Source organism: Entelurus aequoreus, linkage group LG03 (genome assembly GCF_033978785.1).
Source record: "Entelurus aequoreus isolate RoL-2023_Sb linkage group LG03, RoL_Eaeq_v1.1, whole genome shotgun sequence".
Classification (NCBI taxonomy): Eukaryota; Metazoa; Chordata; class Actinopteri; order Syngnathiformes; family Syngnathidae; genus Entelurus; species Entelurus aequoreus.
Window position 1 is genome coordinate 43,715,902 of NC_084733.1, and position 22,127 is coordinate 43,738,028.

Sequence of the window (22,127 nt, forward strand, 5' to 3'; positions counted from 1 at the left end):
TTGTATTTGACCACTACTGTTTTCTGTTTATTTGTTACTGACTGTGGCAGGACACCTCTGCCTCTGTTTAACTTTATGTTGCTGGTAAATAATATGGTTGTAGTAGTAGGCTAAAGTTAAATTATTTAGTATGCACTAATTAAAGGCCTACTGAAATGATTTTTTTATTTAAACGGGAATAGCAGATCCATTCTATGTGTCATACTTGATCATTTCGCGATATTGCCATATTTTTGCTGAAAGGATTTAGTAGAGAAAATCGACGATAAAGTTCGCAACTTTTGCTCGCTGATAAAAAAAAAAGCCTTGCCTGTACCGGAAGTAGCGTGACGTCACAGGAGCTAGGATTCCTCACGATTCCCCGTTGTTTACAATGGAGCGAGAGAGATTCGGACCGAGAAAGTGATGATTACCCCATTAATTTGAGCGAGGATGAAAGATTCGTTGATGAGGAACGTTACAGTGAATGACTTGAGAGGCAGCGATGGACGTATCTTTTTTCGCTCAGACCGTAACTTAGGTACAAGCTGGCTCATTGGATTCCACACTCTCCTTTTTCTATTGTAGATCACAGATTTGTATTTTAAACCACCTTGGATACTATATCCTCTTGAAAATGAGAGTCGAGAACGCGAAATGGACATTCAGTGCCTTTTATCTCCACGACAATACATCGGCGAAATGCTTTAGCTACGAGCTAACGTGATAGCATCTTGCTTTAACTGCATATAGAAACAAAAGAAATAAACCCCTGACTGGAAGTATAGATAGAAAATCAACAATACTATTAAACCGTGGACATGTAAATACACGGTTAATGCTTTCCAGGCTGGCGAAGGTTAACAATGCTATGCTAACGACGCCATTGAAGCTAACTTAGCAATCGGACTGCACAGAGCTATGCTAAAAACATTAGCTCTCCACCTACGCCAGCCAGCCCTCATTTGCTCATCAACACCCGTGCTCACCTGCGCTCCAGCGATCGGCAGAAGGACGAAGGACTTCACCCGATGCGTTTGGCGGCCCGGAGACGTAGGAAGTCAAGGTGAAGTCGGCGGCTAGCGCTCCAACAAAGTCCTCCTGGTTGTGTTGCTGTAGTCCGCTGCTAATACACTGATCCCACCTACAACTGTCTTCTTTGCAGCCTTCATTGTTCATTAAAAAAATTGCAAAAGATGTCCAGAATACTGTGGAATTATGAAATGAAAACAGAGCTTTTTGTATAGGATTCTACGGGGTACCATAACTTCCGTTACTCGGACTTCGTCACGCGCATACGTCATCATACCGCGATGTTTCAGCCGGATATTTCCCGGGAATTTTAAAATGTCACTTTATAAGTTAACCCGGCCGTATTGGCATGTGTTGCAATGTTAAGATTTCATCATTGATATATAAACTATCAGACTGCGTGGTCGGTAGTAGTGGCTTTCAGTAGGCCTTTAAAGGGGCAGAGCTTTAAGAGACATTTTAGCTTTTATATTTTATAAGATATCTTTTTTGTAAGAACCACAATTAATAAATATATTTCAGTGAATAACTTATTGTTCAAATCTGTATATAAATATGTACATAAAGTGTTGTAATTATATTGTAAAATGGATGGATGTATGGACGTTTAAAACAAAACTGTTATTATTAATTAGTAAGTATACATTTTTTGAGCCTTTTTAGAGAAAATCACATCATTGTAGTAAATTATGCAAATTTATTGATGAAGTCATGGTGACCACGCGCATAGCCACGCCCCCACCACCACAGGTATCTTGGCAGTTTATGGGAAACACTGACCACTATAATAATGACAACCATGATATTTTTGGTCACAATAATCATTATAAGACATTTTCATATCGTTACTTCCCTATTTACAATCAGCAAAACACAACAAAAGTGCAACAAACATGGCGGAACATGAACACAAAGAATAAGAAATGTCCATATCCAATGTAATACCACTTTTCTGTGTAAGTTTGTTAAAGACGTCTGTTTGTCCTAAGTGCGCATCTCACGCTGGCTGCTCTGTGAACCAACTCCGCCCACTCTGCAGTGCCTCGTGTGCCTGGAGCTGCTGTGACGTATAGTCCTCATGATTACTGCAACAACCTGTATGTCACTCAAAAGCTCAGATTATAACCATTGAAATTATTTCTAAATTTCAAGATATACAGTAGGTTGAAAACGGTACTGCACATTCAATTTCGATGTAAAAGGTTTAAAACAATAATTTGGAAACGTCCAGCGGGCTAGATTTAAAATCTTAACGGGCCTTATTATGCCCAGGTCTGCTGTCTTTGCTGCTGCTTCTCAAGACTCGTGTAACGTGACTGCAAACTAAACACTTCAATGGCTGGTTCTGAGACATCCTCTATTGCTTCGGTTTTAATTTACCGGAAGCGGGGCTTTAGTTTTCGAAGATTTCTGCATTGAATTTTAAAAACACTGTATTTTAACAAACTTAATTTTTAAAACACGCATTTTGCTCCTAAATGTTTATTAAATGTTATTGTCAGCATAATTTTATTTAGTTCACAAAATTTAAACGCAAAATGGCAGTTTGATGAATTCAGTGTCAAAAAAAAGCTGTGGTAATAAAAACAAACTTAACCAACATTCACTGGAGATACAGTACGATACATTGTATGTGTTTTAACATTATGTATTTTCTACAAAATTGGATAGTTAATAGTTTTACAAGAAATATATTTGTTGCTGGGGGATAGGTTGATTGGCAACACTAAATTGGCCCTGATGTGTGAATGTGAGTGTAAATATTGTCTATCTGTGTTGGCCCTGCGATGAGGTGGCGACTTGTTCAGGGTGTACCCCGCCTTCCGCCCGAATGCAGCTGAGATAGGCTCCAGTACCCCCACGACCCCGAAAGGGACAAGCGGTAGAAAATGGATGGATGGATATTTGTTGCTGTTTCTATGGGACTAAAACATTCATAAAAATACATTTATGCTCACAGGGGTATAATTAATTACATATTACATGGTTTATTCTCCTAACTTGGTTAGCGTGGCTGCAGGAAGCGTCACTGACCGTGTGTGGCAATGACAACCCGTGAGTGCTGATTCAGTAAAAAAATTGCGGGGTTTAAAAGATTATTTAATGACCGCACATCACTAAATCCAACACATTGTCATACTTATCACAGCAATACATTACATAGTGAATGTGCAAACAAATAGCAACATTTTACAGTGCTGTTTATATATGTTACATGCATAATTTGTGCAGAGATTTGAAGTATATCACACTTGTGATGCACAGTTGTGACTCTGTTGAACTTGTTGCAGAATCTTTAGAGATTAAGGACAACCAAACCTTTTGAGCGTAACACCGTTATGACAGTTGACTCCACAATTATGCTGACCTTTTTTTGCCTCATTTTCGGTGCCTTTAAGTTAAAAATATTACTATGATTTTATTTTTAAACGATAATGCTAACCGTAAAAGTTTTACTCCGGTTTTATGAAATTGTTATATTCCTGGCTAATTCCTATACACTCTATGGTGCAAACATAATTTCTCGTAATATTCTTTCAAAAACAATTTCCAAAATTAATTTTCATGATCACAATTTTATTTGTTTGTCTTTGGGCCAGCTTTGTTTAGCTTTGGTAATTTCTGAATACTTTTTGTCATTAGATAGTTTTCGGTTAATATAACTAGAGTTTGTAGTGGCTTTAAATAACATATTAAATTATATTTTAGCTGTAATGTTGCCTGTACAACTATTTTGTCACTGGAAAGCATTTATTAATATTTGTATGTATTTCTCTTCGAATGCCCCTTAACTTACATTGACTTGTGATGTATCAATGTTAATATTCTCTGTGTATTAAATTTAGCATAATCACTGTATAATGATGTTATTGTTGGCAAAATATGGACTTGGTATTTAACTATAAATTACTTGCGGTTCCCACTCATACTGTGTGCTGGGTTACCATCTTTTCTCCAAATTATTTAAAATACTCTCATTTCATCAGTTCATGTGCAGTTTTTCTTTAAATTTAGCTTTGGATCTCTTGCAACCATTACTATTGTTACTACCTACCGTCAGTATTCTTTGCGCTCATGTGCATCTTGTACTTACAAATGGTGACACAAAAACCTGCTCCTGCAAGCTGGCCAGTTTGACTGCTGCTCTTTCATGCCACCTTTTGGCTGCTTGTAGAACTTAAATTATGATGGACTATTTTTAGTCACTCACATCAATCGTTGTAGTTGAAAGAAATGTTTTACTGGCATTCTCAATTTGTAATCTTGCATACAAATTTTGAACTATACTTCCAACATTGTGGTAACATCTGAGGGACTGTCCCAGCATGACTGCGCCCAAAGAGCTCATGGTTGTTGACTTTGTCGATTAGCTTGTTATAGAAATCACAAGAAATAAGAAATAAACAAGTTGTTCCCACATACCTTAATTGCGACTGAAATTTTGAATTCCAAGGCAGCACGGTGGCAGAGGGGTTAGTGCATCTGCCTCACAATACGAAGGTCCTGAGTAGTCATGAGTTCAATCCCGGCCTCGGGATCTTTCTGTGTGGAGTTTGCATGTTCTCCCCGTGACTGCGTGGGTTCCCTCCAGCTACTCCGGCTTCCTCCCACCTCCAAAGACATGCACCTGGGGATAGGTTGATTGGCAACACTAAATTGGCCCTAGTGTGTGAATGTGAGTGTGAATGTTGTCTGTCTATCTGTGTTGGCCCTGCGATGAGGTGGCGACTTGTCCAGGGTGTACCCCGCCTTCCGCCCGATTGCAGCTGAGATAGACTCCAGCGCCCCCCGCGACCCCGAAGGGAATAAGCGGTAGAAAAATGGATGGATGGATGGAAGTTTAGTAATGCCCCAACTTTGTTTCACTAATCAGCGTTCCACATCACAGCCCATCCTTTAAATCAGGGGTGTCAAACTCAAATACAGAGTGGGCCAAAATTTAAAACTGAACAAAGCTGCGGGCCAAGGTTGAACAAATTAACATTTTAACAGGGACCCAAACAAGTTTTGCATTGAATATTGAACAAGCAAGGCTTATATAACTTTATAGTGACATGCAAAATCGAGTTTCAAATAATAATAATAATAATAATTAAAAAAATATCAATGGCATATCAAATACAATTTAAATAAAAATGTAATGCCTCTTTTCTATTTGCAGCCTTCTGAGGTAAACAACATAAGCAATGCCAAACTATTAATCGATTTAAACTATTATACAAACATGGGGTCTGGTTCAAATATAGAGATGAGGGTCTTTAATTTGACCTGCTGTTGTACTTTGTCTCAAAGTGTTAACATGTGCTCAATGTTTCCTTACCATTATTGCTATGTTGTATATTACCATTGTTGGCATTTTGTTTATTACCAATGTTGGTATATTCATTATTCTTACATTATTGATACAAATTATTGTTACAGTGTAATAGTTATTGTTACCTGTGGTAATGCCACTATGATACAACATCTGTATTTTAATCCTTGAACAAAGTAACAGTGAAACTCAATGTGAATAATCACTGAATAGAGAACTGGGGGAGGGATTAAATAAATTATCTTCTTCACACTCCCTTTCAGGCAAAACTGAACAATCATGCATTACATACTATACATTACCTTTTGCACTATATTAATTTATATTATTATGTGTTGTCAACTTTGTGCTTTTTAATGTGATTGCCTGAAATAAATAAATAAATAATGAATGAAAGAATGAATGAATGAAAAATATCAACATTACCTTTTTACACAGGCTAATACATTTGAAAATAAAATAACAATGAATAAACCAACCATTCAGGACTTTAAACTGCTCAGTTTGCAACACACTGATCTAATCTGATGTGCCCAAGCCAGATACCTGGCATCTTTTCTTGGATGCTAGCTCATTAATGTCAGGGCTCAGGCTTTGAGCTGAGGCAACCTTCATTATCGAACGAATGTGTTCATCAGTCATTATATCTCGTAGTCCACCCGGACCACAGTCTTGGGGGCGTGCCTTAAAGGCACTGCCTTTAACATCCTCTACAAGCTGTCGTCACGTCCGCTTTTCATCCATTTCAACAACGTGCCGGCCCAGTCACAAGAAATGTGCGGCTTCTGTACGCACACACACGTGAATGCAACGCATACTTGATCAACAGCGATACAGGTTACACTAAGGGTGGAAGTATAAACAACTTTAACACTGTTAGAAATATACGCCACACTATGAATCCACACCAAACAACAATGACAAACACATTTCGGGAGAAGATCCGCATCGTAACACAACAGAACAAATACCCAGAACCCTTTGCAGCCCTAACTCTTCCGGGCTACAATATACACACCAGCTACCACCAAACCCCGCCCACCTCAACCGACGCACGGAGGGGGGTTGATGTGTGGGGGGCGGGGTTTGGTGGTAGCGGGGGTGTATATTCTTGCCCGGAAGAGTTAGGGCTGCATGGGATTCTGGGTATTTGTTTTGTTGTGTTTATGTTGTGTTACGGTGCGGATGTTCTCCCGAAATGTGTTTGTCATTCTTGTTTGGTGTGGATTCACAGTGTGGCGCATATTTCTAACAGTGTTAAAGTTATTTATACGGGCACCGTCAGTGTAACCTGTATCGCTGTTGATCAAGTATGCGTTGCATTTACTTGTGTGTGCATGCAGAAGTCGCACATATTATGTGACTGGGCCAGCACTCGTCGGACTGGATGAAAAGTGGACGTGACGGTTTTCGGGAGGAGCACTTAAATTTGGGAGTCTCCCGGGAGGGTTGGCAAGCATGAGAATTAGCGGCACCGCCGCTGTATATAATCGGCGGGCCAGCTCTAGTGTTAATTTGATATTGCCTCAAGGGCCAAGTGAAATTACACGGCGGACCAGTGTTTGACACCCTTGCTTTAAATGTTTTTAAGTACCACATAGCGAATAGGGCCCAATTTAGTTCCTGGTGAAGTTTTGGTGTAAACGCAGGGCCTACTGTCACATACCATGGCACATTGGAAAGTTCCTGCCGTGGAAAAGGGCCCCTACTGGCAAGCGCTGCTCAACTCTCATTAAGAGGGCAGGTGTGGACGCAGGTTAGAGCCTGGGCAGGGTCAAAGCTGGACCCCGCACATTTCAGTAGCTTTATTGTAACGCTCAACCTGTACATCAAGCATGAATGGGAAATAATTCCACCTGAAAAGCTTCAAATAATGGTCTCCTCAGTTCCCAAACGTTTAATGAGTGTTGTTAAAAGGAAAGGCCAAGTAACACAGTGATAAAAATGTCCCTGTCCCAACTTTTTCAAAGTGTAGCTGCCATTAAATTCTAAGTTAATGATTATTTGCAAAAAAAAGAAGTACCTCAGTTCGAATATTAAATATTTTGTCTTTGCAGTGTATTCAATTGAATATAAGTTGAAAAGGATTTGCAAATAATTGTGTTCTGTTCTTTTTTTTTAACGATTTGCACAACATGCCAACTTCACTGGTTGTGGGTTTTGTATAACAAGAACACATCCGGTTACGTTATCTTACCATTAGTGGTTTAACAGAACATAATATATTCTTTGAATGGCTATATTTTTTACAATTACTAACTATATTGAATTTTAAAAACGCAACGGTTGGAGGAATTTGTTGAACGTTCAGGCTTGTCACGCACCATGTTACGTCAACTCATACACGCAAGGCAGCGTGTGAGCACACATACAAAAGCAGTTCTAGAAAAGCAATGAACAATTTAGATTCATGTTTTTGTTGTGATAGAATATATATTTAATGATAGCTAACATTAGCTGTCCAATTATTAGCAAATCACACAAAAAAGGTCATTATGTCCTAAAAGCCGTAAGAGGGTGAGATATAATGCTTAAAACCCTTTGGAAAAGTAACGTCTTCTAGGCATATTCGCATAAAGGTTCTAAAGAGCCCCTTAATGTGGTCCATTAACTGTTGACAACATAACATACATGGCGTTTTAAATGAGAATGGCCTTATGAATCTACTACTACAAACAAGGTGACTTAGAACGGCACAAGCATGTTAATAGGAACACAGTTAAATATAAGAAAACGAAGCTAAGCAACTGATGTATAGTTATGTATTGTTTTTTTGCATTGAACTCCCAACCAGTAGGTTTTTTTGGGTCCTCAAAAATTGAAGTATTGTGTCACAAGATTTTGAAAACTTTGAATGCAGAAATTATCAAAGCAAAGGCCAGAATGTTCTGCTTTTGTTTGGTATGGTAAATGAAAGGATCTGCCTCGTCAGCTTTTTTTTTAATAACTTGTATTTTAAGTGTTGTATGCTGTTCTTAGATATTGCTGATAACATATTTCTCCTTTTTTCAGTTCTACAAGCATGTTGTCCAAAGTGTGGAGAAGTTCATACAAAAGGTGAGTTTGTTGACTTCATGTCACATCCAGCTATCGATTGATAGAAACCAACTCACATTAATGTGAAAAAAATTATGAGAGTATTTAACTAAATGCCTCATAGAGTAAATGAGATTTGACATACACTACTAAATTTAACATTATAGCTTAAGATATTACAATGCATCCCATAACCATAGTGTAAAAGAAACACCAATGGAAGCTTCTTGTTCTTGCCTTTACAGTGCAAGCCAGAATACAAAGTCCCTGGCCTGTATGTCATCGACTCAATTGTGAGACAGTCACGACACCAGTTTGGCACAGAAAAGGATGTTTTTGCTCCACGCTTCAGCAAGAATATCATCCCTACATTCCAGCACCTCTACCGTTGCCCTTCAGATGACAAGGTCTGACTGTTTTCATGTAGTTCCTCTTTGACTTGACTTGATTTCAAAGTACAACACAAGCTAATCTAAATTAATCAATATTTGCAGTAGTTGTAATTATTAACACTTTTGCTTATCTAAATGTTCATGTATTTCTAGAGTAAGATAGTGCGCGTTTTAAACCTGTGGCAAAAGAATGCTGTCTTCAAGAGTGATATCATCCAGCCGTTGTTGGACATGGCCGCAGGGATTCCTCCTCCAAGCCTTACTCCCATCATGCCCAGCAGCGTTGCCCCTGTCAATAACACCACACCTGGTCAGTCAAGAGATTGTGTTGTGTGGAAGTCTCATATTGTGAGATATTTGTTCAACTCGGTCATAAGAGTGGTCCATGCTTATGATGACTCTATTTGTTTCTCTTTTTGTATTGAGGCACTCCAGCTACTCCGGCAACCCCAGCCAACATAGTCCAGGGACTTCCAGACTGGGCTTCACAAATTACCAACACAGACACAGTGGCAGCTGTTGCGCAGATCTTACAAAGTCCTCAAGGGCAACAGGTAAAGCAGAAAACTAAGCTGTCTTATCATTTTGTTGATGTTTTCTTTTAATAATGACAGCAGCACTGTTCAGGTATACAAGTATTTTGTGTTCAAGAGGAACTGCACTTTTTTTTGGAATTTTGCCTATCGTTCACAATTCCATGACGACGGATGTAATTTTTTTTATGCATTCTAACTAGTAAATAAAAGTCTGCTTACAGCGGAGCTAATGGAAGGTCCTCTCAATACTCCATTTAAATTTTGTGACCTGAATTTTAACCATGTATTAGTGATATTGTTATTATAAACGCTAACACAGACAAACTATAACGGCGCCGTGATCACAAGCTTGTGTGCTAATGTTGACATGAGTGACTGATCAGCTGCTTCCTCGTTTCCTTTCTTGTCAAACTTTATTTTAGATCATAAATCATGCCTCTCACCTGGATAGTAGAAGCACAAGGATGTATTCTGACGTGTTGGTACACTTTGACAGCCAATTTAGACCCGGAATGGCAAAAATGACACGAAAAGACGCTTGGTTCCACCTTACTTTTCTTTGTGAGGATTATGAGTCATTTTTAATCTAAATGGGAATATATGAACATCCTAGCAGTCGGTATCCTAATGACAGCAGACCTTGTACAGTAATTTATGTTTTATTATGTTTGTTATCTCATAAAGTCTGCACTGAGTAATCAATCAATCAATCAATGTTTATTTATATAGCCCTAAATCACAAGTGTCTCAAAGGGCTGCACAAGCCACAACGACATCCTCGGTACAGAGCCCACATACGGGCAAGGAAAAACAGTGATGTTGGGGGAAAAAAGCGAACGTATGGATCCGTTTATGAAATAAATGCGCCGTGTATGCTTGAAAGGAGCAAAATACGTAAATATTAAATGTTATTATAAATATACATGTTACTACATTACATATATATTTACGTCATGTATATAAAACGTTAATGGAGGTGTTTAGATGTTTTTAAAGGCTTTATAGGCAGAATAAAGCGGCTCCCACAGGCTCCATTGTCAGCGGACTTTTGATTGCAGTTATTTTATTATTTAGAATGCATTAAAAAATATAACCATTGTCATGTCTTTCATAATGATTGTGAATGATATGCAAAATTCCCCCCAAAAAGTGCAGTTAATCTTTAAACGCTTCCAAGTATCCCCTGATGCCACAATTATGTGTATTGCTGTCACCAGCTTCAACAGCTTGTACAGAGTCTGCAAATGCAGCAGCAAAAGCCCCAACCATCGCTGCTACAGGCCTTGGATGCTGGTCTGGTTGTACAACTGCAAGCTCTGACTGCTCAACTCACTGCAGCTGCTACTGCCAACAGCCTCAACCCCCTCGAACAGAGGGTCTCTTCTTTTAACAAGGTACTACTATCTCATTAACTGTACATTTCTCACTCCACTTCACTTATCGCGCCTATTAATTAAAGACCTTTGTGCTTCTTTTTTCAGAAGCTTTTGGGGCAGTTTGACTTTGGAAATGATTCTGAACGCAGTGAAGAATCTAAGAAGGAAACATCCTCCTCTCAACTGTGAGTTTGTTGTGTTTTATCTTGGTAAACTGTTCCCACAATCTTAAAGCTAACAATTTGTGCAAGATTTGTATGTATGTGATTTAAGTTGTGGACTACTTGCAGGCCTATGGTGTCAGAGCCCATCAACAGCTCACTGTTCCACCAGCTTGCAGAGCAACTGCAGCAGCAGAACCTGGAGCAGTTCCAGAAGCAGCTGTTTGAGCACCAGCAAAAGGTAGGTACATTTCCTCAAATATAGAGGCTCCTGTAGAAACTCACTTTCTGACTAGCAGATATTATCCACTTGTAATGATAAAACTGACCAAGACAAATATACCAATTCTGTATTGTAACAGGCTATGAGCATAGAAGGCCAGGATAGTATCTTTGGGCAAGAGAACTCTGGTGCAAATGCTCAGGGTAGCAGTCAGCCACAGCTTTCTGAGTCGGACAACAAGATGGATGAGTCCATGGACAACCAGCAACAGGTGTGTCTGCCCTTGTGATTATTCATGCAGTAATTACATTTTATGGACTAGGACTAAACTGAGTTTTTTTTACATGTAAAGGGATTGATGGACCGTTAAATACACTTTAGTCAGCAACAAAGTAGTAGGCCTTATCGAAACAAAAAAAGTACTGAAGTCACTTGAATAGCATTTTTCTAAATGTTTTGAATTGATACTGTAGGACATGGATCTTGATGATGGCCCGGATGGAATGGAAGAGAATAACTTTGAGGGAGAAGAGAAAAAAACCTCTGGGACACGCTCCGGAACACGCTCTCGCTCCAGGTCAGTCATGACTTGTTCTTCAATATCTAAACTACTGTTTGGCATTTTCCCCACACATAATACCAATTGTTTCAGGAAACACAGGCACCTATTTCATAAATAACACAAACTAAAGGTATGTGAAAACCCTTCACAAAGCTTTGTTGTTCTGTCCCTACAGGTCTCCTAAAAGGAGAAGGTCCAGGTCCCGCTCTGGTTCTCGGAAGCGTAAGCACCGGAAGCGGTCGCGCTCACGCTCCAGAGATCGTAAGAGGAAGACGTCGCGGTCGTACTCAAGTGAAAGACGTGCCCGAGAGCGCGAGAAGGAGCGTCAGAAGAAAGGATTGCCTCCTATACGATCCAAAACTCTAAGCGGTAATTAGATGTCATTCATATTATTTTCTTAATTATCTCAGCTGTGTTTTAAATTTAGCAGACCGGGGGTGGTGGTTCCTCTCTTTAAAAAGGGGAACCGGAGAGTGTGTTCTAACTATCGTGGGATCACACTCCTCAGCCTTCCCGGTAGGGTCTATTCAGGTGTACTGGAGAGGAGGCTACGCCGGATAGTCGAACCTCGGATTCAGGAGGAACAGTGTGGTTTTCGTCCTGGTCGTGGAACTGTGGACCATCTCTATACTCTCGGCAGGGTACTTGAGGGTGCATGGGAGTTTGCCCAACCAGTCTACATGTGCTTTGTGGACTTGGAGAAGGCATTCGACCGTGTCCCTCGGTAAGTCCTGTGGGGAGTGCTCAGAGAGTATCGGACTGTCTGATTGTGGCTCCCTGTACGATCAGTGTCAGAGCTTGGTCCGCATTGCCGGCAGTAAGTCGGACACGTTTCCAGTGAGGGTTGGACTCCACCAAGGCTGCCTTTGTCACCGATTCTGTTCATAACTTTTATGGACAGAATTTCTAGGCGCAGTCAAGGCGTTGAGGGGATCCGGTTTGGTGGCTGCAGGATTAGGTCTCTGCTTTTTGCAGATGATGTGGTCCTGATGGCTTCATCTGGCTAGGATCTTCAGCTCTCACTGGATCGGTTCGCAGCTGAGTGTGAAGCGACTGGGATGGGAATCAGCACCTCCAAGTCAGAGTCCATGGTTCTCGCCCGGAAAAGGGTGGAGTGCCATCTCCGGGTTGCGGAGGAGACCCTGCCCCAAGTGGAGGAGTTCAAGTACCTCGGAGTCTTGTTCACGAGTGAGGGAAGAGTGGATCGTGAGATCGACAGGCGGATTGGTGCGGCGTTTTCAGTAATGCGGACGCTGTATCGATCCGTTGTGGTGAAGAAGGAGCTGAGCCAGAAGGCAAAGCTCTCAATTTACCGGTCGATCTACGTTTCCATCCTCACCTACGGTCATAAGCTTTGGGTTATGACAGAAAGGATAAGATCACGGGTGCAAGCGGCCGAAATGAGTTTCCTCCGCTGGGTGGCAGGGCTCTCCCTTAGAGATAGGATGAGAAGCTCTACCATCCGGGAGGAGCTCAAAGTAAAGCCGCTGCTCCTCCACATCGAGAGGAGCCAGATGAGGTGGTTCGGGCATCTGGTCAGGATGTCACCCGAACGCCTCCCTAGGGAGGTGTTTAGGGCATGTCCGACCGGTAGGAGGCCACAGGGAAGACCCAGGACACGTTGGGAAGACTATGTCTCCCGGCCGGCCTGGGAACGCCTCGGGATCCCCCGGGAAGAGCTGGACGAAGTGTCTGGGGAGAGGGAAGTCTGGGCTTCCCTGCTTAGGCTGCTGCCCCCGCGACCCGACCTAGGATAAGCGGAAGAAGATTGATGGATGGATGGTGTTTTAAATGTATATTAATTGTTTCTCTCTACCCTAATCTAGTATGCAGCACAACTCTGTGGGTCGGGCAGGTGGACAAAAAGGCTACTCAGCAAGACCTCACAAACTTGTTTGAAGAGTTTGGCCAAATAGAGTCCATAAATGTAAGAAGTGCAGTATGATGTCATCAGTCATGTGACTTTGTATCTCATTACTGTTTTAATCTGTGAAAGAATGATATTTTTCTTTTAGCTGGTTTTTCGATTATTATACATGCATGTACTGCATATTGGTCATGTCATAATGTTTGTAAATGTGTCCTTCACAGATGATTCCTCCAAGAGGCTGTGCTTACATCTGTATGGTCCATAGACAGGACGCCTTCCGTGCACGCCAGAAGCTCAGCACAGGTTCTGTCAAGATTGGCTCAAAAGTCATCAAGGTGCATTTTTGCCCTTACACTTAAATTTGATTGAATGCAATGCCATCTCCTTCCCCACTCTCCTTGCAGTATCTTGTAATTTAATTTTCTATTGACCTAGCAGTGTACTGGCTTTCTGTGTACATTGGTGCCCATTATAAATGCTGCACTTGTAGGGCACTTTGTTCTCTGACCAACATCAATGTATTTTTAATGCAGATTGCTTGGGCCTTAAACAAGGGAGTGAGACAAGAGTACAAACAATTTTGGGATGTGGACCTTGGAGTCACCTACATTCCTTGGGAGAAAGTTAAAGTAGATGACTTGGATGGCTTTGCTGAAGGAGGAATTATTGATCAGGAGACCGTCAATGAAGGTGAAAGTCTTTTTGTCACTTGGCAAAAACAATTTATGGACTCAATTCTATCCAAACACATGTCAAGGTAAACCTCCCTCAGTTATTTTGGTTTTTTAATTGTTTTTGCCTGTTTATTCAGAGTGGGACACAGCTAAGACTTCTGAATCAACCAAGGATGTTATGAGCCAAGCACTTAGCACTGAGACATCATCATCCAACAACCAGAGTAAAAGCTACAACCAGCAAGTGACCATGATGCCTGTGCAGGTAATAAAGAGGGTTCGTCTCATTAGTTAGGGTTGTTGCACGCTCTTGACCTAGGTTGTGATTGAAACCCCAATTGTCCGTTAAACAATTTAAATAATATATAATAGAATGTCCTCATTAATTTGTGATTTTTACAGTCTTTGTAAGCTACAAGGGCACAAAAAACACTGTTCTTCACAGTATTTGGCTTGATTGTAATAGTTTGCTCATGTTTTTACCCATGCAATGTTTCCTGTTGTCTCTTACCTAGCTACCAGTGCCACAGGTGGTTTCTGCTGCAGTAGGCTTGGTTCCTCCTACCTTTCCTGTCACTATGAGCATACCCCCACCAGGATACGGGCCGCCACCACCATTCATAAGGCCGAGCTTCAATGCCTCACAACCACCTCCAGGTGAATGTTTCTGTCATTTAAACAAAAAGCATTTGTACAATACAGCTTAGCTTAACTTCAATTATTTTCTGTTGTATAGGATTTTTGCAGGCAGCACAAGCAGCAGCCATGGCCTCAGCACCAGCTTGTAAGTGTTACGCACATGCCCGAAGCTGGGCGAAATCGTATCAATATTTTTTTCAGTCTATCAGTATATATCACGATATCAATGAAATCACTATTTTTGTCATGTTTAAAGGTCACATTGCTCAAGAGTGAGATGTGAAGACATCAGAAGGTTATTTTTGTTTGAAATATGTATATCAACAACTTTTTCAGATAACAGGTTTCATGTACAGTATCTTACTGTATAATATCTACACACACTGGCAATATTAGTTTACAATGTTTATTTTGCTTACAGTTCTTAATGTTTATATGTATATTATCATTAATAAAGCTATTATTATGTACCGGTAAGTTAAATTCTCACGCGTGGAAGACTAGAACATCACAACTGCCTGATACACACGTACATGCACGTAGCGCACTTACACAGACACAGTTCCAGATACACAAACAAAACATCTTGCATTGTACAATGTGCAACATTATCTCATGTTTATTTAACAAAAAACAAAACATGAATTTATTTCATTTTCTTCCGAGTGTTTGTTTAATTTCCTCTATGCGTGGGTCGCCTTATGAAATGTACAGGTGATTAAAACAACATCGTACCTTCATTAAGTGTTTGTGATTTTAAGTATGATATATACATTGTTGTACTTGTAATATATTGCAATATTGATGCACAGAAGATATATGTTTGGCAAAACATCCGGAAGTGACGCCACTTCTAAATAGATCGTATAATAGAGTAAATGACGTTACGCTAAAAAAGAAGCATTGCCTATTTTAGGCTAGGAATGTCACAGTATGAAAATTTCTTACCACTGTTATTGTTACCAAAATTATCACGGTATTTTTAAATGTGCTCAAAATGTTCAAAAACTTCTTCTACTGAAATCTATTTAAAAAGACACAAACACCACATTCAAAATGTATGTATGTATGTATGTATGTACCTCAAGCAGAACATTCAATGTGCATAGGAAAGCAATACAACCATTATAAACAAAGTAATCTGGCAGAAACAAAATGATAACATAAATAAATAAAAATAAATGTGAAAATTGTGCAAGATGGCAACTTATGGACATAAGATGTAACTGCACTTTTTGTCTATACAGATACATATATTGTTCATGTATGAGATCTAGTCTTACATATAGGGCTGCACGGTTATTGCCAAAATAGTAATTATGATTATTTTAATCAATATTAAAATCACGATTATTAATCACAATTATTTATTACGTTAGGTAAACCAGTGTTTGAGTGTGAAGGCGACGCTATCACGTAATTTGTAATGTTTAATAAAAAAGCTATAGATAAACGTTATCCATATATTTAAAGACAGATATTTGTGTTTTTGTTCATTAATAGTATCAGCGTGTCAGCCTTTTCTCATTACATGATGCCTTTATCTGTATTTTAAAATTTTCATAGAGAGAGGTACCGTATTTTCCACAGTATAAGGCGCACCGGATTATAAGGCGCACCTTCAATGAATGGCCTATTTTAAAACTTTGTTCATATATAATGCGCACCGCATTATAAGACGCATAGAATAGACGCTACAGTAGAGGCTGGGGTTACGTTATGCATCCATTAGATGGAGCTGTGCTAAAAGTAATCTCAACAAAACAAATGGTGATTGTACTGACACTTCTACTTGCTGCTCTCTGTTCAACAACCCACTGTTCGAGTTTGTCCTCAAACTGTAGCCATCTCGCTTTGTTCCCTCGGAAATTCTGTTTAGTCTTCTTTACTTGGCGCAGGTCATCATGTTGTTTCCTCCACTTCCGCACCATTGATTCGTTAATGTTTAATTCTCTCGCTGCTGCTCTATTCCCGTGTTCTACTGCGTGACTGATCGCCTTGAGTTTAAACTCTGCGTCGTAAGCGTGTCTCTTAATAGGAACCATTTTTGGGTCTTTACGGTAAGCAGCCGCCGACTTCATTTTCCCCCGTAGAAGAAGAAGTTCTTCTTCTACGGTAAGCAGCCGCCGACTTCATTTTTCCCCTGTAGAAGAAGAACCGCTTCTTCTTCTACGGGAAGCAGCCGTAGAAGGGGGAAAATGAAGTCGGCATAGTTACCGTAGTTGCGAGACCTGTTGTGGCTCAATATTGGTCCATATATAAGGCGCACCGGATTATAAGGCGCACTGTCAGCTTTTGAGGAAATTGGTTGTTTTTAGGTGCGCATTATAGTGCAGAAAACACGGTAGTTTGTTAAGCTATGTACATTTACATGTATTAAAGTATGTACATGCTGTATCGGGACATATCCTTCAAGAGTTTGAGCAGAAATGTGTCATATAGGAATTAACTATACACTTTGAAACATTAACAAAATGCTATGTCTCAGGAATGTTTTTTAAAGTAATAACTTTGTGAAATTAAAATGACTTGTAATATAAAAAAACACGTTTACTTTTTTATAACAATATAAAACACAAAGAAGTTTGGCTCATGGGGATAAGTCTAATAAACAAGCTTCTTTTTCCAACAACACCATATGGTTCAGTGGAACAGTTTGGCCAACAAAAATAAACCTCCCACATCTAATACACAATCTTTGTACCTCACTGACAACACATCCTGCGTTTAATTCGATGAAATGACAAAACATTTTAGCAAGCATCAATGTTATTGGAACACTGACAAAGTTAGCAGTTAAAGGATGAGTGACCATCGCAGTAAACAAACGGCAAAACTTTATAATAAAAATTGTGGCAACATTCCCTACACATCACCTGCTGCCTTGTAACTCTGGACAAATGCGTCTGTCTGCAATACTGTCCACACCTGTCGTCATCTAATAACAGCAGTGTGGTCTTAAAAACACTCTTGAGATTTCACGGAAGTGAAGCGAATGAAATGAAGTAAAACGAAACAATCGGCGGGAACATCTACATTTTTCCGGTGCTGTGCCGGTGCTGCGTCACTTCCGTTTCCAGGAAGTAAGCAATGTGGTCTTAAAAAATAATTTTTTTTTGGTAATGAAAAATATAAACCGTATTACTAACGGTCTGAAATTTTCATGTGGTTTATCATGTTACCGTTTACCAATACATCCAAATTCTACGCTAAAAAAGACAACATTTATACTTTTACAAACGATAAACTTCTGAAATGTTTTAAAGTTTAATATGAACATTTTACACTTTTTGTTGGGTATAATTTACCCTATCTCCACTATTTAAACCTGCTAACGTGTCACATTTCACTCAGCCAAGTCTCATGACAGAGTGAGATTGCTTAGCTACATATTATCTTTATAGTGTTGATGTTGTTGCAGTCGTCTTTAGCAGGCTAGTCTTGCGTCTTTTAGAATATGGACAAATTAATACTATTGAAATTGTCTGTTATTATTGTCAAAGAAATATTGTTTTATCGCCCAGCCCTAGTAATAAATATATTTTGGAGGTTACCTGAATGTATCTTTTACCGTCCACCCTCTTGTAGCCCTTGTGCAGGCCTCTGTTGCAACCAGCCAGGAACAAGTTAAGGAATCACCATTTGGGGCTATGATTCCAACAACCAGCTCTATCCCTGGCAACTTTATGTCCTCAAATATGCCAGGAGCCAGTATGTTCAGTGCTGTTGGAGTCCAAAGTCAGCAAGACAAACTGCAACATTCTGCTAAGATTTTGGACGGAACAACAGAGCTCACACTTCAAGGTAGAGTAACGCTAACAGATGATGTGATGTGAGGTTAGTCATTAAATATGGAAGGTGACGTTAACGCATTTTCTCTTTTGTAGGCATGCAGAATGCAGTTCGCGGTGGAATGGGTCTTCTAGGCATGCACCCCACAGCTTCCATCGCTCACCCACTTCACCAACCGCCTGGAATGGCAGGACAAAGAATGCCTGGAATGCTTCCACTCGACGTGCGCCCTAACCTCCTTCAGCCTGGGCATGGTACTCGCTTCCCTCTCCTCCTGCATCAGGGACCTGGCCAACAGCCCGGTGGCCTCCTTGATGGTTCCCTTCAAGCTCATGCCCACATCAGGCCCCCTTTCTCTCAATTAGACCATTTTAACAGGCCGCATCACCAGGCCAATAATAATGTATCTAAGGCAGAAGAGTCCTCTTCAGGGGCTGATGAGGGCAAAGACCAGGACTACCGTTTTCCCCCCGTTGAAAAGCAGAGCACAGGTTTGCTGAGAACCCCCCCACCAGAGCATCGAACACCACTTGGTGGTGGTGGAGGCGGAGGAGCAGGAGGCGGAGGAGCAGGAGGCGGAGGAGGAGGAAGCAGGCCTGCATTGCTGCAAACCCCAGTGACTCAGCCTGCCAGAAACAGTCTGCTTGGACGTCTGCAGGCCCTAGCTGGATTCACCCCTGATAATCAATGGAATCAGTCTAGAGGGGACTTTGATGAACGAGATGGCATACGAGGTGGTCCTCAGGAGGATCGGCCCTCCCCGGGGCAGAACTTTCCGAACCGCTTTGACAACCGTCCTTTAAACGCAGCTCAGAAAAATGCAGGCGGCCCACAGCCCTGGAACCGTAGTGGCGGTGCCGTAGGAAACTTTGAAAGTGACTTTGATGAACGAAGATCCCAATGGGACAGGCAGAGAGACCGAGACGAAAGAGAGTTTGACTTCAGGAGGGAAATGAACGGAAGCCGTCACAACCGTGAGCGAGGGCGAGATCGTCCCAGAGAGCACGACCGCGATAAAGACAGAGAGCGTGGCAATTGGACGCCTGTTCTCCCTCTACCAACGCCTCTTCTTCCAACCCCGCCCATTAACCCCAACCTGGTCCTGAACCAAGGGAAGCTGCTCTCCCCTCTCAGATTCAACACCTCGAGTCAATCTCGATTCCAAACCCCCCATCAGTCTCAACCCCAGACGAAACCACCTCTGTTAGGTCAGAATCAGCCGCTTGTTCCCATCCAGTCGCCAGAGCCAAGCAAGCCTAGCCAAGCAGCTGAGGTTGAACCGCAGCACGATATCACCACTCGGCCCGAGACTCCAGAAGATCAGTCACCACCCTCAGGCCAAGCAGCACCTGAGAAGACTCAGACTCAGAGTCCATTGCCAGGCTCACCCACTGACACCCAGTCATCACCGCAGCCAGAGACCCCTCTATTTACTGAATCACTACTCACAGAGCAGATCTGTTCCAAGTTGTCCACAGACAGCGACACTCCAGGCCAGGGCTCTCCTGTTGTCTTTACGCGCGCTGCCAGCCCCCCTGAAGAGACAAGAAACTCTCTGGAGGAGGAGCAGCAAAGTCCACGGGAGAAGAATGAGGAAGTCTTACAAGAGAAAGCTCCCTCACCCCAAGCTGAGTGGGTCAGTGGCGATGAGATGGACAAAAGCATTGTGGTTGAGCCCACATCGGATGCTTCGCCTGAGCTCACCTCAGGGTCCTCCAATTGTCTGCTTCGTGAAAGTGAAGCCGAGCAGCAGCAGCAGCAGCAGCAGCAGCAGCAGCAGCAGCAGCAGCAGCAGCAGGGTGCCTCTCCTAAGGACATAGACATTGAACAGAGTGAGGCCATGGAGGAAGCTGCGAGTGAGCCAGTGCTAGACACTGACACAGACACTGAGGGGACATAATCATCACTCAGTAGGTAACAGATCATTTTGTAAAGTTGTCTCTTCTTCTCTGTACTCATGTCAGCAAAGCATCACCACCACCACCACACGGGACACTGACAACCAATAAGAAATGATGACATCAGTGTACTTAAATAGAGCTCATGAGCTGACCTATCGATAGAACATTTTATGTGTTTCCTTTCCTTTTAAAACTTGGACTACCACCACATATGATTTTATCAATCAAAGCTTGGTGAATTTGATCAAATTAACTACTAAATGTTTGAATTGTTTGAGGAGAGATGAGCTTTGACCTTCCTATGGAAGAGAGGAGGACATCATGGCTGTTCAACAACAAATCAAGTTTAGTCACACACCATACTTGAAAATGGCAGTTGCTCACTCGTTTCCTCTTTAAATGCTGCTGCAATTTTTTTAGGAAATGCTTTTATGGTGCCCTGTGGTTTTTACACAAGTCTTAGCCTGCACAAACAGCAATTCCATAACTGCTCTTCGAATCGGAGCTGTTTGAAATAAACCATCAACATGTTGTATCCCCCAAATAAAAGTATGTATCCGTTTCTAAGTACAGAGAAGCCAAGCAAACAGTAACATAGCAAAGGGGAATAATAGTAAGTCAATGAACAGAGGAATATGCTGGATATCGGGTGCATATTGTTTTAGTGTGAAATAAACATGCTTTGTCTCCTTTAAACACATGCTATAGGACTGCTTTCTGACCCAGGACCAGTGGAAACACTTCTTTACACACTCTTGACTGTCATTTCAGACAATTTGACGTTCTTGGAACTCAAATTGCTTCTATACAAGCCATCCACAGAGTTCTCTGGTGGATGGAAACCAGGGACGTGTAGTTCTTAATTATGGATGACATCAGCCTTTGTGTGTTTCACTGAGCTTTTGCTTGGTGACTGTTGCAGATGATGGGATTGTGCCTTTCTGAACGGACTCTTTCATGATGACACCCGATGCTACTTTGCTACATACACCAGATTGTGCGCGCTTCTTAAACAAAACTTACCTGTGCACAAAATTTCCGGCCTGCCATGAGTGTGTGTATTGAGGTAGCTGAACAGTTTGTCCAGCACTCAACCTAGAAGAGACACTATATACTCATTGTTGTAAGCATGCAGGCTTGTAGCCATGTTTGAACCCTCCTGTCGTGTTCATTTCACGCTTGTAGTGCTTTTCTGCTGAGGCATACCATTAGAGGCTATACTGTTCCACCACAGGAGATGTGATGTTAAATAAACGTTGAAGGTGCATCACATATTCCAACATTTTTTTATTATTGTCCTCAATCTAGATTTAGGCTGAAAGTGCCGAACAAGACATGATACAAATAATAGCAACACTGTATTTTTATTCATAAATAAAAAATCTGTTTCAATTCGGGGGTTGTCATAAATTTGATTAGGTACTCCATAGTATTTCAATTCAGAGGTTCAGGGTGATCAGTGGTCATTAGTATTTTAATAGTATTTTAATTCGGGGTAGCGTGAGAAATTGAGAAATTTGACCAGATTCTGCACTAGTATTTTAATTCAGGGGGCAGTGATAAATATCAGGTTCTCAATAGTATTTTTAATCGGGGGGGTGTGATGAATTTGATCAGGTTCTCACTAGTGTTGTCATTC

General features: G+C 41.1%; 1 protein-coding gene across 3 annotated transcripts in view; it reads left to right on the forward strand.

Annotated features, from left to right (window-relative positions):
* LOC133646481 (SR-related and CTD-associated factor 8-like) overlaps window positions 1-21,188 on the forward strand; it is an 89,615-nt gene extending 68,427 nt beyond the window's left edge. For all 3 annotated transcript variants that reach the window (XM_062041874.1, XM_062041875.1, XM_062041876.1), the window contains 18 exons: window positions 8,339-8,383; window positions 8,608-8,769; window positions 8,908-9,064; window positions 9,181-9,308; window positions 10,508-10,684; window positions 10,772-10,851; window positions 10,957-11,068; window positions 11,190-11,321; window positions 11,524-11,627; window positions 11,788-11,981; window positions 13,439-13,539; window positions 13,704-13,817; window positions 14,016-14,172; window positions 14,294-14,421; window positions 14,672-14,813; window positions 14,893-14,940; window positions 18,384-18,599; window positions 18,683-21,188. In XM_062041874.1, coding sequence (XP_061897858.1) covers window positions 8,339-8,383; window positions 8,608-8,769; window positions 8,908-9,064; window positions 9,181-9,308; window positions 10,508-10,684; window positions 10,772-10,851; window positions 10,957-11,068; window positions 11,190-11,321; window positions 11,524-11,627; window positions 11,788-11,981; window positions 13,439-13,539; window positions 13,704-13,817; window positions 14,016-14,172; window positions 14,294-14,421; window positions 14,672-14,813; window positions 14,893-14,940; window positions 18,384-18,599; window positions 18,683-20,487 — 4,002 coding nt within the window. In that variant the 3' untranslated portion in view covers window positions 20,488-21,188. The remainder of the gene's footprint in view (window positions 1-8,338; window positions 8,384-8,607; window positions 8,770-8,907; window positions 9,065-9,180; window positions 9,309-10,507; window positions 10,685-10,771; window positions 10,852-10,956; window positions 11,069-11,189; window positions 11,322-11,523; window positions 11,628-11,787; window positions 11,982-13,438; window positions 13,540-13,703; window positions 13,818-14,015; window positions 14,173-14,293; window positions 14,422-14,671; window positions 14,814-14,892; window positions 14,941-18,383; window positions 18,600-18,682) is intronic.
* The last annotated feature ends 939 nt before the right edge of the window (window positions 21,189-22,127 follow it).